Source organism: Peromyscus californicus, unplaced genomic scaffold (assembly GCF_007827085.1).
Source record: "Peromyscus californicus insignis strain IS unplaced genomic scaffold, ASM782708v3 Scaffold_4__1_contigs__length_199733344, whole genome shotgun sequence".
In the NCBI taxonomy this organism is placed as follows: Eukaryota; Metazoa; Chordata; class Mammalia; order Rodentia; family Cricetidae; genus Peromyscus; species Peromyscus californicus.
Genome location: NW_026294562.1, coordinates 66101042 through 66120473, shown reverse-complemented (window position 1 = coordinate 66120473; position 19432 = coordinate 66101042). Strand labels below are relative to the sequence as shown.

General features: G+C 47.3%; 1 protein-coding gene across 1 annotated transcript in view; it reads left to right on the top strand.

Moving 5' to 3' along the window:
- The window catches only part of Mgmt (O-6-methylguanine-DNA methyltransferase), a 249046-nt gene extending 230581 nt beyond the window's left edge, over positions 1-18465 (top strand). The window contains exons 4-5 of the mRNA XM_052762319.1: positions 12576-12715; positions 18163-18465. Of these exons, the coding sequence (XP_052618279.1) occupies positions 12576-12715; positions 18163-18372 (350 nt within the window). The 3' untranslated portion in view covers positions 18373-18465. The remainder of the gene's footprint in view (positions 1-12575; positions 12716-18162) is intronic.
- The last annotated feature ends 967 nt before the right edge of the window (positions 18466-19432 follow it).

Below are 19432 nucleotides of genomic sequence, written 5' to 3'. Positions count from 1 at the left end.
GTTTAGTACAGGAACATCTTTTTCTCATTGTTGTATCAAATGCTCGTGAAGACAGGAAGGGTTTATTCTGGTCCACAGGCTGAGGATGCAGTTCATTGTGATGGGGCTGGTGTGGGGTTGTGTGCATCTGTAGCTGTAGCAGCACAAGTGTGTCAGCTGTCACATTGCATCTGCAGTCAGGAAGCAGAAAGAGATGAATGTTGGTGCTCAGCTGGGCTTTCTCCTGCTATGGAATAATGCTTTTGTACACTGGTTTAATAAAACGCTGATTGGCCAGTAGCCAGGCAGGAAGTATAGGCAGGATAAGCAGACAAGGAGAATTCTGGGAAGAGGAAGGCTGAGTCAGGAAACAACAGCCTACTGTCCAGGGAGCAGGATTTAATGGCACACAGGTAAAGCCACGGAAAATGTGGCAACATATAGATTAACAGAAATGGGCTGAGCTTAAGTGTAAAAGCTAGTCAGTAGTAAGCCTGAGCTAACGGCCAAGTAGTTTTAATTAATATAAGCCTCTGTGTGTTTACTTGGGGGATGCAAGTGGGAAAGATTTGTCCTGACCATAGGCCAGGCAGGACACAGGAAAACTTGCAGCTACATTCTCCTCTTTGTTCACTCTGAGACCCCAACCCATGGGATAATGCCACTCACATTCAGGGTGGGTCTTTCCTCCTCAGCTGAAACTCTCTGGAAGGACTTTCACAGACACGTGCAGGGTTGTGTCTCCTAAGTGATTCTAAATGCACTTGAGCCAACAATCAAAATTCAATATTGCAATTACTGAAAGAGTACAGTACGTCTTGAAATCTGTCAGTACAACTTCTCCAACTTTTATTGTCTTTGTGAAATATTTGGGCCTTTTCAGACCCTTTGCCTTTCTGTATAAGTTTGAGAAGTTACTGCTCTGAATCTATAATAAAGCCTCTTGGGGTTTTGTTAGGATGGTGGGAAATCTTTAGATCAATTTGTAGAGAGTTGAAATCTGTGAGTGTTGAGAGTTATATTCCATGAGTCAGGTGTGCTACCCTTGTTTTGAAAATCTTGGTCTGTGGGGACTTACAGACTCCACTCATTTCCTGAGTTACATTTGAAGAACTCAGTACTCTGTCCCAAGGCCCTCCTGCACAGTACAGTGAGGATGCTTCGTGCTTTCACATGACTAGACTCCCCTTTCACAGTCAGCCCTTACTCAGGACCCCAATCTTCTCACTGCTATGTCCTTATTAATTTACACACAGTGCTTAGGGCCATTGCTTGAAGTCTCTATAGGGTCTGACTAACATTTATGTATTATCAGTTTCCATCATGACAGTACCATATATAATAATGTCCCCATCCTGGATGTTCCTCCGTGCCCCATCCACTCACCCTCTCCTCCTCCACTCCCTGTGCCCTGACTCGACTGTTCATTTTCTCTCTTTGCGTTTTGGTCTTCTCTTTGTTGTCATTTGGTTAGGATCACACAGTAGGTAGACAGATCCTTTCACACAGGCCTCATCTGTTCTAAGTTCCACACTGAAGCTCCCTCTGTGTCTTTTCACAGCCCATTGTCTCCTTGAATAGCATTGCACTGTACATAAGTACTATCACTTTGTGTGTATGTATTGAGGGGTAATTTGATTGCTTACAGTTGTAGCAACATGAACAAAGCCACTATAAATGTTTACAGGCAAGTTTTTATGAGGACATTAGTTTTCAAACCAATGGAACAAATAGTTAAGAGTGTAGTCTTACATGGTAATGTTGGCTCACATGGTAATGTTCTGTTTAACTCTGTTTTAAAGGTCACCACACTGGTCAGGTACAGTGTGCACACCTGTAACCTCAGCACCCTGGAGGCTGAGGCAGACACATCAGTTTAAGGCCAGTGGCCTATGCAGTAAGATCCTATCTCAAAAAAAAAAAAAATTAAAAGGAAAGAAATGAAATGAAAAAGGAAAGGGAGTTCCCAAGCGGTCTTCCAAAGGAACTGTACCATGTCTGTGTTCCCACTACAATGGAGAACATGCCTCTTACTCTGCTCCGTCATCCAGCAGCGGATGATCAGTGGGGAGGGGGATTTTAGCCAGTCTCATGAGAGTGAAGTCGTATGTCATTGTTTAACGTGCAGCTCCAAAGACAAGCTATAAATATCTTTCTATCTTCTTATTCATCATTCATACATGCTTTGGTAAAGTGTCTGTTCAGACTTGCCCTTTTTATATTGGGGTTGTTTTCTTCTTATGGCTCAATTTTAAGTCTTCTTTGCATGTTTTATGTACAAAGCCTTTGTCCGATGTGAGTCTTGTGATATCTCTTCTCAGCCTGTAGTTTTTGTTTTTTTGAAACATAATGTGCTTTTCCAATGTGGACAGTCCTCATGCTAATAAAGTCCAGCTTATCCCACTTTGTCTTGCCTGGATCGTTAACTTAAAACTCTTCAAAGCCTGTAGTCACCTGTACCACCTCCTCGGTTATCTTCTGAACTTCCTCCAATTGTGCCTTCTAGAGTCAGGTTTGTCGCCATGGTCATTTTGAGTTCCTTTGGGTTAAAAGGTCTGGTGTGTGCCCAGATAGACAGAAGTAAAGACAGATGTGGAAATGGAGCTATTGACTGATGAGACAGGACAGATCCCAAACCACAGGTGACGGTAGGGATGTCTGTTGGATGTCCAGAGTCCATTGTTGAAGACTGTCCTTTTCCACTGAGCCTTTGCCCCCTTGTCAGTGGCTGCGTGTGAAGGTCTCTTTCCTGGATCTAGACACCTATCCTCATCCCAGCATTGGTCCATTTACACAGTTCCATGCATGGATTCATTTTCATAAGGGGAATCAGCCTTGCTTTCCTGGGATAACCCTGCTTAATTCTGATGTCTTATTCTGTCTGTAGGATGCTAGATTTTGACTTGCCAATATTTTATTGAGCGTTTTGTATCCATGTTCTTGACAGAAATAGTTCGGTTAATAACCAGTACTTTAAATTTTTCTCTTTATTTTTGAGAAACTCATACACATATAAAATGAAATATGATCATATTTCCCTTGTATTACCCCAAGTGTACTCTCCCCTCCAACTTTATGCCCTTCTTTTTTATGACCCACTAAATCCAGTTAGTGTTGCTCATATGTGCGTGAGTGTGGGACCATCCACCAAAGCATGGCTATCCAGTGACCACATCCTTAAGAGAATGAGTCTCCTCCCCAGGCTCTATCCATTGGCAGTAGCTCCTCAGTGTACGGTGGAGCTTGGAGCTCATCTACCCCATTTGTTCTGAGATTGCTCTGCTTTGATCATGTGCAGGTAGCTGTGGTTGCTGTGAGCTCCTGAGTCCAGCGGCATGGTGTGTCCCCACAACAGCACCCCACAGCACTCTTCCCTGTCCTCCAGCTCTTAAATTCTTTCCTCCTTTTCTGAGACGTTCCCTGAGCCTTGAGTGCTCAGTCTTAAACCAGATATCTGTATTAACCCCACCACCTCCGAGACTCGGGGATCGATACTGTTTCTGGTTGATGTCTTTTTCTGGCTCTGCTCGTGAGGCCATGATGCTCTCATTTCGTACCTAGGAAAATCTCTTCTGTTTTCTTGGGGAGCTGGTGCTGATGTTTCTTCTTTCATCATAAGGTAGGAATCCAAATTGAACTCAATTTTGTCCTACCGTTTCCATCAGAAGGTTTAAGTTTACAAACACTACCTCCTTAGTTGTTGGGTTATTCTGGTTTGTAGTTCCACTTCAGCGTGTGTGTATTTCACTTTGTTTTGTTTTGGGGGGCATCAGGAGCCCATTACTGGGGATTGAACCCAAGTTAGGTAAGCACTCAACTACTATAGGACCCACCAGTTTGGTCTTATTATCTCTTCATCACTTTTTGAGGTACCTCAGGGCCCTCAACTGGGTGGATACACTTCTTGGGGTTTATTCTTCTCTGATGGGATTTGTGTCCTGTGTGTCTACCCATCTCAGGTTATGTATGTGATTGTTTAACATGTGCTATGTGTCTGAGCAGGACTTTCCCCGAGTGCTTTTGTATTCTCAGCCCTGAGCACAGTACCTAGAATGAGGGTAGACCTCAGGAGTCATGTGTCATACAACACCAACCAGAAAGTGGCTGTTGTGATGGGCATATACATGGTCAACAAGGCAAAGCAAGATGGGTACCACACAGGTGGGTGTTCTGCACAGTAGGGGTTGGGTGTTGGTGGTACTGATTTGGTTTTACTCTATTTAGGAGAAAAGACTCAAATATTTAAAAAAAAAAACTTTTAAAAATCATTCTGAATCATATTTATCTTAAGATGTAAGAAAACTCCAAAGGAATAAATTTCAATTCATCCAAGAGTATAAATAGGGGCACAACAATCTGTTGGGAAGTGGACTTCTTAAAAGAAACTATAATATCTTTAAGGCTAAGCCTACACAATTAAACTAGATTGAAGATTGATTGACTGTTGTTGATTTTTTTATATGTGGTATGGACAATGTATAATATCCTACAATGGAATAGAATGACCTATACAAAATTCAGTAGTTTGTGGGTTGTACTAAATTGTCACCATTCGCTGAAGTTGAATGTCTTTATCTGAAGTCATTTCCAGAACCGCCTTGTTGTCCGCTGAGGATCTACCTTGTTCTTTCCCTGGCCTCCATCCACCTTGTTAGACATTCCTAAGTTTTATCAATTATTTCAAGCAACCATTTTCTTGGATTTTCCCAGTCTTCCTTTTTCCAATTCCATTAAGTTCAGCTTCTACCTGTATTATCCCCCTTTCAGGCTGTTTGGGTTGTTTTCATTCATGTTTTTTAAGGTAGGAGCAGAAATTGTTAACATGCAACCTTTCTCTTCTAACACAAGTGTTGAATACTATGAGTTGACCTGTGGGTGTTGCTTTAGCTGCATCCTATGAACATCAATTTTTATCTCATTTTCATCCTATCCAATGTATTTTTATATTTTTCTCACTGTTTTTGTCTGTTGTAGAAATGGTTTTTTTTTTGTTTTTTTTTTTTTTTTGGTTTTTTCGAGACAGGGTTTCTCTGTGTAGCTTTGCGCCTTTCCTGGATCTCGCGCTGTAGACCAGGCTGGCCTCGAACTTACAGAGATCCGCCTGCCTCTGCCTCCCGAGTGCTGGGATTAAAGGCGTGCGCCACCACCGCCCGGCTTAGAAATGGGTTTTTTACTGTGTGGACGTTTAGAGACTTTCCTGCTACCTTCTGATTCAATTTCTAGTCTAAAGGTGTGATGGTCAGAGAGGTAATTTGTCTGGTTTTATTTATTCTACATGTATTACAGCTTGTTATATGATGCAGGATATAGCAAACCCTCTCTCTGAATCAGTGGTTTCATGGGCACTTGGAAAGGATATGTGTTCTGGTGCTACCAACAGTAGCCTCAAAAAAAGATGTCTGTTGTTCTGTTGGTGGGTATGCTGGCTAGTTTTATGTTAACTTCATACAAGCTGGAGTCATTGGAGAGGGAAGAGCCTCAATTAAGGAAATGCCTCTATAAGATCAGGCCGTAGGCAAGTCTGTAGGGCATTTTCTTAATTAGTGATTATTATGGGAGGGCACAGCCCATTGTGGGTTGTGGGTTAGGCCACCCCTGGGCTATTGGTTCTGGGTCCTATAAGAAAGCAGACTGAGCAAGCCAGTAAGCAGTACTCCACCATGGCCTCTACGTCAGCTCCTTGCTCCAGGCTTCTGCCCTGTTTGAGTTCCTGTCCCGACTTCCTTCAATAATGGACAGTGATAGGGAAGTGTAAGCCAAATAAACGCCCCCACCCCGCTTCCCCAAGTTGCTTCTGTTCATGGTGTTTCCTCAAAACAGTAGACAAGTAACTAAGATTATGGATCTGTTTCTGAGATGTTTGTTCTTGCTGATTTTCTGACATCCAGCTTTATGGTTGACTGAGAGAGTGTTTGAGGACTCAAAGGTAATTATGAGTTTCTCTGGTTCTCCTCTCAATTTTGCCAGTTTGCGCTTCATGCATCTTGGAACTTTACTATTAGGCTCATAGACTCTTGGAGTGGGCACGTTGCTTTTTTAAACTTCCCCCTGGAAATATCCTTTGCTTCTAAGGCTTCTTAATTCCATATTAACTGTCCTGCCATTTGTTTTCTTTTATCCTTCCTATGGCTCTGGTTAGAAGTAAGTTTCTGTTAGACAGTGGGTATTCCTGTTTTTATTCATGCCAAGAGTGTCTGTCATTCCTTTAAGATTTATTTTTATCTATGTTTATGTGCACATATGTGCAGGTACCCACAGTGGCCAGAAGAGGGTCCATATCCCATGGAGCTAGAGTTACAGATTGTTGTGAGTCATCTGACCTGGGTGCTGGGAACCAAATTCTAGTCCTCTGAAAGGGCAGCAAGTGTTCTTGACCCCTGAGCTATCTCCCGAGCCGTGCCAGCCTTGTTGTTGGTGTGCTTACGTCATTTCTACTGGACGCAGTTACTGGTAAGCTTGGATTGGGGTCCATGTCTTCCCTATTTCTTTGTACCTTTTCTATCCCCCCTCATCTAGGGCTGTTTTATCAACACTAAATGTTTCCATTTTGTTTGTCTGCTTTCTTACTATTGCTCCTTTTCGTAGATGTTTCTCTTGACTGCTGCAGAGATTGCAACAGTGATTTCCAGTCAACTTAAAACAATCAACCTTTGACCATCTTGAGTGGGGTGTAGAAACATGAGGTTCCCCCACAGAGACCCTCATAGCTGAGGAATGAAGAGAAGCAGGGTTTGGTTCCAGATCAGATGGACGAGGCACACTGCCCTGGTCACCTCTCACCACAGGTGTAGGACCTTCTCCCCCAGTGTCCTCATACGCCTTGTGTCTTACGCCTGGGTATGTCGAAAGCTCACTCTGGGACCAGTGGTACTTGCAACTGTCAAATGCATTGCAAAAAACAACAACAAACAAACAGAAACCTCCCTAAGAATCAGTAGCCTGCTAGCCCTGTGCTCCCTGTCTCTCCTACCCTGCACGTTGCTGATTAATTGATGGTGTGGGGCAAGGAACTCTGGTTCTCCTGAATGCTAGGAAAGTGCTGTATCCGAGCTACACCTCCAGCCCTTTCTTACTTTTCTGAGACATGATCCTACTGGATAGCCCAGGACCTTTCAGCCTTCTCAGTAGCTGGAATCACCGGCTTGTTCACCATATCTGGCCATGCTGCTGGCCTTGTGATGGCCCCGGGTTCCCTCTGGTGTCTGCTCCTTTCTCTGAAGATGGGGACCCTTGGCAGTGGGTTATCTCAGCTCTCCTCTTGTACCTGGAACCTTCCTGTGTTAGCTTCATTCCTGGGGACATTTTAAACTCAGAATTCTGAGTTGGCAGTGCTGAAAAGGCTGCTCCTGCCCAGTGTCTCTGCTAGAAGCCCACGGCCATTCAAATCGCTGCCCATTGCAGAATGAGCTTTTTCTCCTCCGGTTCTCTGATTTTAGCGTCCAGCAGCCTGGGTGGAGTAGACTTGAGCCGAGCTTCCCGGAGTAGGTCCTGTTTACAGCTTACTCTGCTCCTTGGAAGCTGTTCTTTAAAATTTGTTTCCATTCCACACTTTCTCTGCTGCTACTGGTAATCCAACAATAACATTAGATCATTTAACTGTGTCCCATGAGTCCTCACGGTTCTTCTTGGGGAGTTTTGTTTGCTCTAGGTAGAATTTCTCAGAGCTTGGGTAGGGATGCTCTTGGCTTGTCTGCAGATCCTTGACCTTTCCCTCACACATACTACTGTCATACGTGTCCCATAAAGAGCAGTTTGTAAGTCAGGTTATTGACTGTTCGGGGCTACACTTTCTTCTTGGTCATTCTTGTGAGTGTCTATTTCTTTGCTGAGACCTTGTGTCTCCCATTTGTTTCAAGAGCATTTCCCCTTCCTGCAGCATCTCTGTAACACGTTCTTTCAGATTTTGTCAAGTGACTCCAGCTTCTACATCAACCTCATGTGGCTTATCTTTCCCTAAGCATCAGATAGGTTTCTAACCATGAGCATGAGCTTAGTAACTCTGGATTATAGCCTGATCATCCTGAATACGAAGAGACTCTGAGCCATGGCACATACCAGATAAGTAAATAAAATCGAATTTTAAAAACTTCTCTTCCACAGTCTCACGGGGTGCTTCCCAGTTCTCAGGGAACTTTCAGTGCCCTTGAAACAGAGTTGGGGCTTTGTTCAAGTTCTGCTGAAGTCTCCTGGTGCCTGAACTCAGATCCAGGCTGAGCAGCAGAAAGACAAAGAGAAGGAAAAAGCAAGAGCTTTTACCTACCCTCCCACCTGTTGCCACCAGAAAGGGACACAACTTCCTTGGACCACCACACCCCAGCACCAGGGCAGCATTTGGGGGGACAGTGGAAGGACAGGGACTTGGTGATTCCCCTCCTCTTCTGGCAGTTAAGAGGCTCCTTTCTCCCCAGGGCAGGAACTATAGCAAGCCTCACCTGAGATGAAAGAAAAGCTGTAACTGCTCATCATCTTGCTGATGTTTTCCCCGTTGGCTGTCTTCTGATGACGTCACAGCCCTCGCTAAGCTACTGTCTACATTCTGCCAGGTTCCAAGAAGGTTTTTGGTAGGAGGGAACAGGTGCAGTGTGCCACCACCATCTGATCTGGAGCCAGAGCTCACTTCCTTTCATCTCCGTTTTTCAGCCTCATTCCTCAAAAACTCACCCTGGCTGCTTCTGAAGCTTGGCCATTGTGAGTACAAATGGCTGTGGCCTAGGCCCGTTCAGTAAAGACCTTACTGAGCTACCTGTTGCTGCCAAGGGAACAGTCCCTGGGCAGGACCCTGTTTATGGCAGCTGTGCCTCTGCCCTCCTTATAGCATGGCCCAGGATGAACTCAAGGTTCAGTGCTGAAAGATGGCATCTCCTATGGGAGTCAGGGCTGTGTGGTTGAAGACCATGCCCTTGGACATATAAGCCAGGTTCCAGAGGAAGGTGATTTGGGGTACAGTCTGGGCACATCTTGAAGGCCAGACCTGTGACCGTTCCATACTCAAGTGGCACATGGTAGAGACCTGGGATGTCAAGGCCACACCTGCAGTGATTGGTAGAATGGAGAGGCTCAAGAAATTAGGTGGGCAGAGGCGAACCGCTGCCTCCACCACCGCATCCCCAGTGTGGGGTCTCCCTTATCAGAAGTAGTGGGGCTTCACCTGCTGAGTCCAGGAGAGGAGATGACCTTTCCTTTTCAGGCCAGGCTTCCCACTCCCTTAGCATATGTCTAAACTCCCTGTGTCTACAGCACAGCACCGCTTGGAGAAGCAGCATCCTTCCCACTTGTGATGATCCCCAGTCCGGGTGGTATTCGGATAAATAACTCATTTTTTCACCTAGGTGGCTTCACTGTATGGACAGGCTACCAGAGCCATGTCCTTCAGAGAGGGAATCTGAAATCCAGGGCAACCTCCAGCAGAGCCTTGACCCCGGCTGCATCAGCAGGACAAAGTCCTGGGGCAGAGGAGCATGCTGGAGAGAGGAGACATTCAGAAGAGACATGAGAGAGGGGCAGGCTTGAAGAACACCGCACTGTAGCGTGCAGAGCCCTCTCCCCACAGCACTGGGCTTGCTGTCTTACTCCCTGTGGAGAGCCACATGGGAGATGGATGGATTTCAGTGAGTCCCTCTGGACATGACGTGGCCAGCCACCGGGACTTATGTGGCACATCCACTGTCAGAAATTGTGGTTTCCACATTTACATTGAACTCATGTGAGCAGATTCTCCTACATTCGAAGGATGGTCCTTAATGCAAAAATGCCAGCCCCCTCCCTGCACGTAAGTGCAGAGCAAATCTTGAGTGTGCCCAGGTCTGGCTAAAGGCCTGTCTCTGAGAGCAGCTTCCACTAATTAATGCATTTGCTCCTTACAGAGTGAAGTAGTGTTTTTAGGTACATTTGAAAAATGATGTGCTTGACTATAAAACACTGCTTTCTTTGAGCCATGCTGCCTAGTGTAGTGGTTCTCAACCTGTGGGTCATGACCCATTTGGAGTCAAATGACCCTTTCACAGGGGTTGCATATCAGATATTTGCATAATAATTCATAACAGTAGCAAAATTTCAGTTATGAAGTAGCAATGAAAATAATTTTGTGGTTGGGGATCACCACAACACAAGGAACTGTATTAAAGGGTCGCAGCATTAGGAAGGTTGAGAACCACTGGGCTGTGTGTTGCCCTGTGTGAGTTGTAGACTGGTTAAGAACTGGTTACCAGGCTTGAGGATGCAGCTGCATTGGTAGAATGCCTGGCTAGGATGCACAAAGCCCTGGGTTCAGTCCCCAGTACGTAAAATGGGATATGGTGATGGGCATGCCTGTAATTCTGTACTTTGAAGATAGAAACATAAGGATCGGAAATTCAAGGCCACATACCAAGTTCAAGGCCAGTCTGGGATAGAGAATAAAAACAAAGTTTCCTTTGATAAACTGATAACAAACTGACCCTGGTGCTATCAAGGTGGCTCAGTGGTTAAGAGCACTTGCTGCTCTTCAGGGAACCCAGGTTCAATTCCCAGCACTCACAACAGTTGGCAACTTCAGCTCCAGGGGATCCAGTGCCCTTTTCTGGCTTCCGTAGGTGCCAGCCACACATGTGGTGCATGTACATACATGCAGGTAAACATACATATAAAATAAAAACAAGTATTTAAAAAACTGAACACGTTTGACCAACTATCCTGGTATCTGAACACATGAACTTTCCATTCCAGACACTTTACTACTTAGGGAGAAAGAGGCTTGGTAACCTGACAGTCCTTGGTCAGAGCCCTGGTGGCTGGGAGCTACCACTGCGTAGGTGCCACTGGTTGTCACAGTCATACCCGCTCCGGTTCGGCTCTCCCTTGGTTTAATCCCAGCAGGTTTATTGAAGCGCTAGGCTGTTCTGGAAAACATGAGCCACAATCCTGTCCCTGGGCCACAGCACAGGCACAGCCCACTGGGTCTGCACCCTCGGAAGAAGGCAGGGCAGCTCCTGCTTGGGATGCTTCCTTTGCTCTTTCTCTGAGTACCTCAGCCTGCCTTCCTTCTCCTCCCTCGCCATCTTCCTGTCCTTTTCTCAGACAACAGTAACAATAAGTATGATTAGCAAGGTGATTTCGAGCCCCTTTCAGAGGACAAGACGGTAAACAGAGCTTGTTTGCCTAAGGAAACCCTCCCAGCACCCAGCCACTCAAACTGCATGTGTTAATGAACCCAGAGCCGTTAATGCGGTTTCTTCAGTTAAATTGATTCATGAATTTTGAAGAGAACATTATCTAATGAATTTTCTTTGAATAGAAAGCAATTAAAAGGACAAATCAGTCTGATTAACCCCAAAGTCACCCTCCTGCCACAAATGCTGTACAGTTTGAAATTATATCATAAAAAAACTAGAGCACATTTGCTATGTCTGTGCCCTCTACTAATCCATGTAAATTAATGAACAACAAAGTTAATTTCTTTGATGACCCTTTTCTAGTATCACCTGGATTATGCTGATGTTTAATTTGCTTAATGTTATAATAAAGACTAAACAGGGTTTTTTTTTTTTCAAGTGAAGTGATTATCATTCCTTTCCGTTAAGAAGTGATTTTTATTATTTAATGTGTATGTAAGGGTGTGTTTCCTTTAAGGACCAAAACACACTCTGCCAGCTTGGCACCAAATGTGGCCAGCACCGTGGAGGACACACTCCCTGATGTCATTCCTGCCCGTGGAGCCCTCCTCTCTGTTGTTCCCCTCAGGAACTCCTGCTCCCAAGTGTTGGAGCCCCAGGGATGGAGGATGTGGCTTGGCCTCCCCGCTCCCTAGCCTGTGTGTCCCCTTCTGGAAGACAATAGGAACAGATTCACACCAGACACCTCCTTGTGCCTGGGCGACTGCCATACTCAAGGACCATTGCTGGGAGTGATTCCAAAACCCAGAGGCATCAAGGGAGAGGATGGCCTGGCCTCACCCTAGTCATTCTGCTGCAGCACACAAAATGCATGCTGCTTGATGCGGCTAGTCAGAGAACATGGGGAAAGATGCTTTATTTTCGCAGCACTGTTCAATCAAGATGCCTGCAGCTGCCTGCAGCCAGGGTCACCCCCCCCCCCAACCTGGGCATACTGGTGGAGGCATCTGGCATTCAGAAAAGCACTGGGGTTAGTCCTGCTGGCTGCTGGGTGTGGACAGCGAGAGAAGGGCCCCCTCCCCTCCCTGGAGATGTCCTCTTCCTGCATCTCACCTGAAGTTGGAAATGAACCAGCAGTCCAAAGGACTTCCACGTAGGTGGGCCAGCAGGGGCTCCTGCGCTTGCTAATTGAACTGTGTGCAAATGCTTGCCTGCCTGTTCACAGAAAGAGCATCCCACACAGCTCCACCCGGAACGTGAGGAGGGCGGACGGAAATTAAAGATGTGGGAAGCCTTCCGAGGCCCACCTGCTTGGTGCCTGATTCACTCTCGGTTCTCCTTGCCTGCGCCACCGTGACAGGGTGCCATGTGGAAGGCTGTGTTTTAATTGAGTATAACACCTCTATTTGTGCCATTGCATTTTCTGCTGGGGGACTGGCAGCTATTTATATCTGAGCTGCCGGAGCCGTTTGTCCAAATCACGTCATTCTGTTTTCTTTCTTTCAGATTCATTCACCAGACAGGTGTTATGGAAGCTGCTGAAGGTTGTGAAATTCGGAGAAATGGTTTCTTACCAGCAATTAGCAGCCCTGGCAGGCAACCCCAAAGCGGCTCGCGCAGTAGGAGGAGCGATGAGAAGCAATCCAGTAAGTTCCGCAGATGGGCAGCAGGCTGGATGGATACCCGCCCTTGCTGGGCCTCGAACCACTTTGGGAGCCAGGTGTCCTGTGAATAAATGTATTTCAGAGGCCACCTATGTGGCTGGGGAGGGGGGCAGCTCCTGAGAGAGGGACCCTTGTGTCCCAGGCATATGAGCCTTTGTCATAGCAGCCCCTACCGGAGAGGAAGAAGCCTGGAGAGGGACGAGCAGACAAGAAGGCAGCGTGTGTATTCGTTCACTCCCCGCTGGATGGTCCCCATCCTGGGTGCCCGTTGAGTGGCAACATTCTTCCATACCCTGGAAAGACAGCTGTCCATCCTGAAGACAAGAGGCCTGCCCATCTGTCACCAGCCTCCTGAGGTTTTGGTGAAATAGTACAACCCCATCTCCCTGGGTCTCTGGGATGTGGTGAGCCTAGAAGATGTGACACCTTGCAGCATAGATGTCTACTGTCCTTAGGTGTCAGCTCCCCAGGGAATGGCTCCAGTATTCATCAACATTTATTTATGTCCTTCCTGCAAATCTGTCAGTTTATTGAGCGCCAGGTTCCCAGCCCACAAGAAGGGCATGCTTTTAGAGATGTAGTCCCACGTTGTACTAGGTGTTTTGGCTCCCCCAGAACAGCCAAGGGCCAGACTAAGGCCCTGCATGCCTGTGGGCCTTGTATGGGCAAGAAGGCATGCTACCCACACCATCTTCAGGGAAAACCCACACTCCTGCCAGGCTCCCTGAATGTCCCAAGCAGCTTCCCCTGTGCCAGTATAGATGTGCTGGCATGTTGATAGAGCGTGCACGTCTCCAACATGACAGAAAAATGCCACCTGATCAGAAGTGTACCCTATCTGGAGGGGACATTGATGAATCCAAGAGTCTGAGCCTCCTTTGATGGGTAGTAGTAGTTGTTTGAGAAGGGGTTTCTCCGTGTAGCCTTGGCAGTCCTGGAACTCACCATGTAGACCAGGCTGTCCTCGAACTCAGAGAAATCCTCCTGCCTCTGCCTCCCAAGTGTTAAGATTAAAGGGGTATGTGCCACGCCTGGCTCTGAATATGGCTTTTGAGGTCTCATAACTGGCCATTGCTGGGTTATCCACCTCAAGAATAAGAGATAGGTTTTGCATCCTGGAACTCAACTTCTCCCAATTTCCCCAAGTGGGACTCACTGGCCTTGCCAGGAAACAGGGCAGCCTCTGGAAGGTGCCACATTACCCTGAATAAGAGATGCCTGGCCCTGAAGACTCTTCACACACACACACACACTCACACACACACACACAAAACCCCCTTCTGCCACATCCTCAGACACAATTTGCTAAATGTAGTTCAGAGGCGATCAATACAAGCTCAGGGAGTTTCCCACCTTTTTCTAAACAAACACATTCCTGAGGAGTTAGTTTATTCGCAGATTGCCATGAGCACCGATGACCCCCGAGTCCTGTTCTGCCATTCACCCAGATGGCTGTTGATAAAGATTTAGCATCATGTTCTGAGTGTCAGGGTTGTCAGTGGAGCTGAACCATTTGACCAGAAGAAAAAAACGCACCGGGAGCTATTGATTACAACTTCTCGGTGTCACTTGTTCACCAGGATTTAGGTATTGATGAGGCTGCGAGTGAAAACAAGCTTTCTCCCTTGTGGCCTCTGCCCAGAAGAACAAAGGCAAAGTTGGAAAAAATATTCAGCCAGTTCCAGAATCAGAGGGATTCCATTATCGATTGCAAGGCCCCTTCATGTTATTTTTGTTGGAGACAATCTATGGGTTTGGAAGTTTTATAGCAGTTGAGAAAGGGCTTGCGTGAGTGATGGATCCGGGTATTGGACAAATTAGATTTCACAGCATGAAGATTTCAATGAAGCTGTAATACCATGGGCTCTTTGAGTATCGATAGCAGTCACATTGCATGCAGCAGGAGCCGTCAAGAAGAGGACCACCATGATACGGGTCCTTCCAATATGGCCATGGAACCCCAGTAAATCTTACTGGAGCCCCAGTAAATACCTACTGCTGGCCTGACATGAAGCAGGGTCCTTTTCTAAAGGTGACCTGCTTTAGAGTGAGTAAGTCACAAGTCCACAAGGCACTCTGTGCCAGCAGCCCCTCAACTCTGCCTGGATCCATAGAAAGAAACAGAGAGAGATGTGTATGGCACTCCCTTTTGTGATCCCATAATCCCTTGAGAGGGAAGAATACAAGTCAAAGCTAGGAGGTCAGATCTCATATCAAGTAGAATGGTGGAATATGCATCTAAATGTCAGCAAGGCTGGATTGAGTAGCATGCCTGCATCAGCCAAAGCTAAGGCTTGGCATCATCTCACAGTCTTCTGATTGTCACTCACTATCGTATTTGATGATAGATAGATAGATAGATAGATAGATAGATAGATAGATAGATAGATAGATCAGTCACAGTAATGTTCCATTCTCAACACCTTCCATAGCTCCTTTCATGGTCAAGGTCAGATGCTGTCATCCACATACACCTGGAATTCCACTTCTCACCCCATGCTGCTCCTGTGTGCATGGTCAGCTCTCTCTCACCTGATCGTCATGCCAGTAGTCCTTAAAACTACTCATAGACCACCTCTGTACATGTCATCATGGTAGCCATGGGAGTCAAAGCAGGATAAGGTCTGTGAGGTATTGGAAAGTGTGTCCCCATTTCCTAAGCTTTGTTGTGAAACGGCAGTGGTCCACAGGTCCAGAGTCCCACCATGGCCCTGTCAGTCACTCTTCAAGAAAGGCAGTGTGTGCAGAGCCATCAGGATGACAGGCAGATCCAGACTCCTGCTGGCTAGAACCTCTGCTTTGCCTCTTATTAGCCAGGTGCACTTAACGTGAGTTTGGCACCCTTGGCCTGGGGTGTTGGAGGGCTTCTGGGCCTACATAGGAAGCTTGGCATTAGGCATGAAAAGTGCCATATCAGAGGTGAGGGTGAGAATGACCCCATCTGCTGGATCATGTGTGTACACCCCATCAAGGAACACACACAGCTCTGCAGGTGAACCGTGTGGCTGAGGGCATGGTGGTGACCACCAGGGCTGTCCATATGGTGACTCTATGTAATGAGGAAACAGCACAGTAGTACACAGGTTCTGAGATACAGAGCTCAGTATTTTAGATGCCTATTTCGGGCAGCTTCCTCTAGACAGTCAGCTGACCAGAAGCTGGCCACTGTGTCCCATTCACTTACCATGGTAGATAGAAAGGGAAAGGGTGTGTCAGGGATAGAGATTGATGGGCCACAGGGAAAGGAGGGAAGAAGAGGGATGAGATGTGGGTGGTACCCAGCAGCACATCGGTAGTCCTCCCACTGAAGCCCTGCAGGAATGGCTGGGTCTCACCACAGCAGAACACCCAGAGCAAAGCCTGTGCGTGTACCTGAGATAACCTCAGACTTGCACAACTGCTGTCTACATTTTCCTGTGTCAGAGCATCTCAGAACTTTCCAGAATGAGCCCTGAACCTCCAGAGCTAACTGAAGCAGATGCCCAGAATTCAGGCTGTGTTCAGTAACAGTGGCCATCTCCCAACAGCAACCACTGTAGGTGTATCACTACATGTGTTCCCTGGGCCCTGGTCATAGTAAGCTCTGTGGGCTGCTGGAGCCATGGTGGCTGTGTGAACCCTCCCTTATCCCTCTGGCTAAAGCTCTCTTGGAAACTACTTGTTAGGATTCCAATGCAAGAATATCCGTTGAATCCACAGCATTCTCTACAGCAGGCACATAAGGCATGCCCCTTGACAGGGCAGGTGTGTAGCCATCCTTGGCAGGCTGAGTGGAGTCATACTGTTTACACAGTTGCCCAGGGAGAGAAGTTGGCCGGGGCGGGGGGGGGGGGGGGGGGTCCACTTGTGACTCCAGCCACTGTGCATTTCTCAGGTGATGTCCATCTTTTTTCTACCCATGCTCTGAACCAGTGAGGTATGAAGGTATGGGGACACCAATATATTTCTTTATTGGAAAGAAAGCAAGATTGGACGAGATGGCACAGCCTTGATGTCTTTGCATTGATCCCATCACCAGCCCTGCCATCTCTGGCTACACATTGACCTCAGATGGAATCCAGAGTACAAGCAAAAACCTTCTGCAGACACACTGGCTGTTCTCAGCCCTTCCCTCTCTGCAGACACGCTGGCTGCTCTCAGCCCTTCCTCCCCTACAAAATAGAGGCAGATGAGGCCAGAAGTATCTGTATCCACAAATCAGAGGAAGAGCCTCAATAGCTGGCCAGCCTGTAGATGATGGACCATGGAGCCTCAGTCCACGTAGACCAGCCACCTTCTTAGTGACCTAAGTAGACATTTGTCAGTCCCCTGTGGACCACTGCTGAAGTAAACATACTCCCTCTGCAGAGACAGGCATTCCCTCATCCTAATGACTGGAGATCGAAGAATGCAGCCTGGGCAAGGTCATAGCCTTGAAGTTACAAGTTGAGAATCAGAGTCCCTTTGGTATGAGCATTGCCCTAGAGCCAAGCCCGCATGAGCACCTGGCATCCAGATCTTTTGGAACCCAATGAAGATGTCTACAGGTTTGCATGGTGCCGGGCATGGGAAATGATGAGCCAGTTATTAGCAGTGAGCTCATGAGATTACAGGCCCCTATTTTTTTAGCTTGTCAGAGTTGATAGGAAGAAACACCCATGTTTGATAACTCACTGGAAGCGTTCCCCAATTCTTTGATTGGTGTGGCATTTTGCAATAGCAGGTGACTAGACAAATGCCTCAGAACACACCACAGCCAAAGCATACACATGTCTGGACACCATCATCCTCGGCACCCCTGACAGTCATCTCCTCCTTACAGGCGTGTTTCCACTAAGAAGGGACCTCCCTTAGAGTAAACCTATCATTTTAGTGTAGAAGACCAGCAATGCTTAGTTTTACTCACACCATTAAGGCCTGGAGAGCAGCCTGGGTACCTCAGACCATCTGAGTTGGGAGGCCTCAGCAACCCTGATAAGGACTTCCTAGTCTATAGGCCTTGTTGGGATACAGTGACCCCCTGATCACACCTGCCACTGGATGTGCTGCCAGTGGCAGTGTGTCCAGGGGAAGACGTAGACATGGGTGCCCACTGATGGCAAAGCCAGTTTTGTAGAACTCAGAAATGCAGTTTTAACTTGAGGAGGTGCGCACGATAAATCACTCCTCAGATGCCATCCGGTGTCGGTGTCCTAAACCTTGATACGAAGACTCCCATGTCCCACACATACCCCAGAGCAGGTGTTCCTCCTCCATCCCCCCAAAAGATACCCTCAAGGCCTCTGTAGGGTGCAAAGCAGGGGTACCGAAGGAACCAGCATGACCGCCATGCCAGCCACCTGCTAACTGGAGATCTACCTGGTGGTGCCGGACAGTCACAACAGGGCTTTGTCAGTAGCACAGAAACCTGAGCCTAGAGCCAGACTGACAGTGACATTCCTGTCTTCCAGGTCCCCATCCTCATCCCCTGCCACAGGGTGATTTGCAGCGACGGCACCATTGGCAACTACTCTGGAGGAGGGCAGACCGTGAAGGAGTGGCTTCTGGCCCATGAGGGCATCCCGACTCGACAGCCAGTCTGCAAGGCCTTGGGTCTGACTGAGACCCGGCTCAAGCCATCCCGTGGTTCCACCAGCTCCAAGCCGTCTGGCCTGAATTGAGTAACCCTTTGAGTGACACATAGATGTAACGTGGTGTCGGAAGCGGTTGTGTGGCGGTACCACTATATTAAAAGAGCTAGATGTGTCCTGGGGGACTCTGTGTGGCTGCCCTTTCTTGTTTCTGCATTTTACAGCAGAATGAGTTCAGACGACCCACCCTTGTGTATGTCGTCGGTCCCCTTCTCTGATTTGGTTATTGTTCTATTTTTAATGCCTATTAAAATGGGGGTGAGAGTGAGAAAGGCCTTGTGAGCCTTAGGGCCCCTTGGCATGAAGGGAGAGGCAGCTGACACCTGCAGGCAACAGCTAGCCACCCCAGACTATCCACACTGCACAGCTGACCCCACCCTAGCAGGACCCCCAAGTCATCCTTCAAGCCGTTTACCCTGTGGAGATGGCAGCCCCATTCACTTCCTAACACTCCACCCTCATTGGCTGGAGGAGGGACGGGCTGGGAAGTAAATACCTTGTCGAGAGTGTGTGTTGTTTCTATACCTGCCAGGAAAAGTGTCTTGCATCCACTGTGGCACTGTGGTCTACAATGATTAGACAGGGGGAGGAAAGTACCATCTTCCAAAAATGATTTGGAATGCTGAATAGCACATGGGACATGAATTTGGCTCGGCTGGTGACTGTCTAGGCATTCAGTTCACCTCCAGATTCCAGCTGGTTTTGCTTTCCTTGACTTTGAATGCTTTGGGTAGTGGGGTGGAAGGGACATGGTCCCTCCTGGGAGCCTCAAGGACCAGGAACCTGTAAAGGTCCCAGCACCCCGTGTTGATCTTGTACATTCAAGATCATATACAGTCATAGTAGTTAGCTCACACTGCCCCCCCAGCACTGGAGACTCTGTCCAAATCTGCCATATGGCACCTTCTGATGCTTTACAGTCACATCATCCTTCCAATGTTACAATTGACTACTCCTAAAAAGTGAAAGGAAACTTTAAAATGGCGTGTGATTGGAGGAATGAACCACCAACCATGTAGCAGAAAGATAGGTTTTTCTGGCAGCTTCTCCGAGAGCAGAAACCACTCGTGTCGTCCGGTATGGAAACACA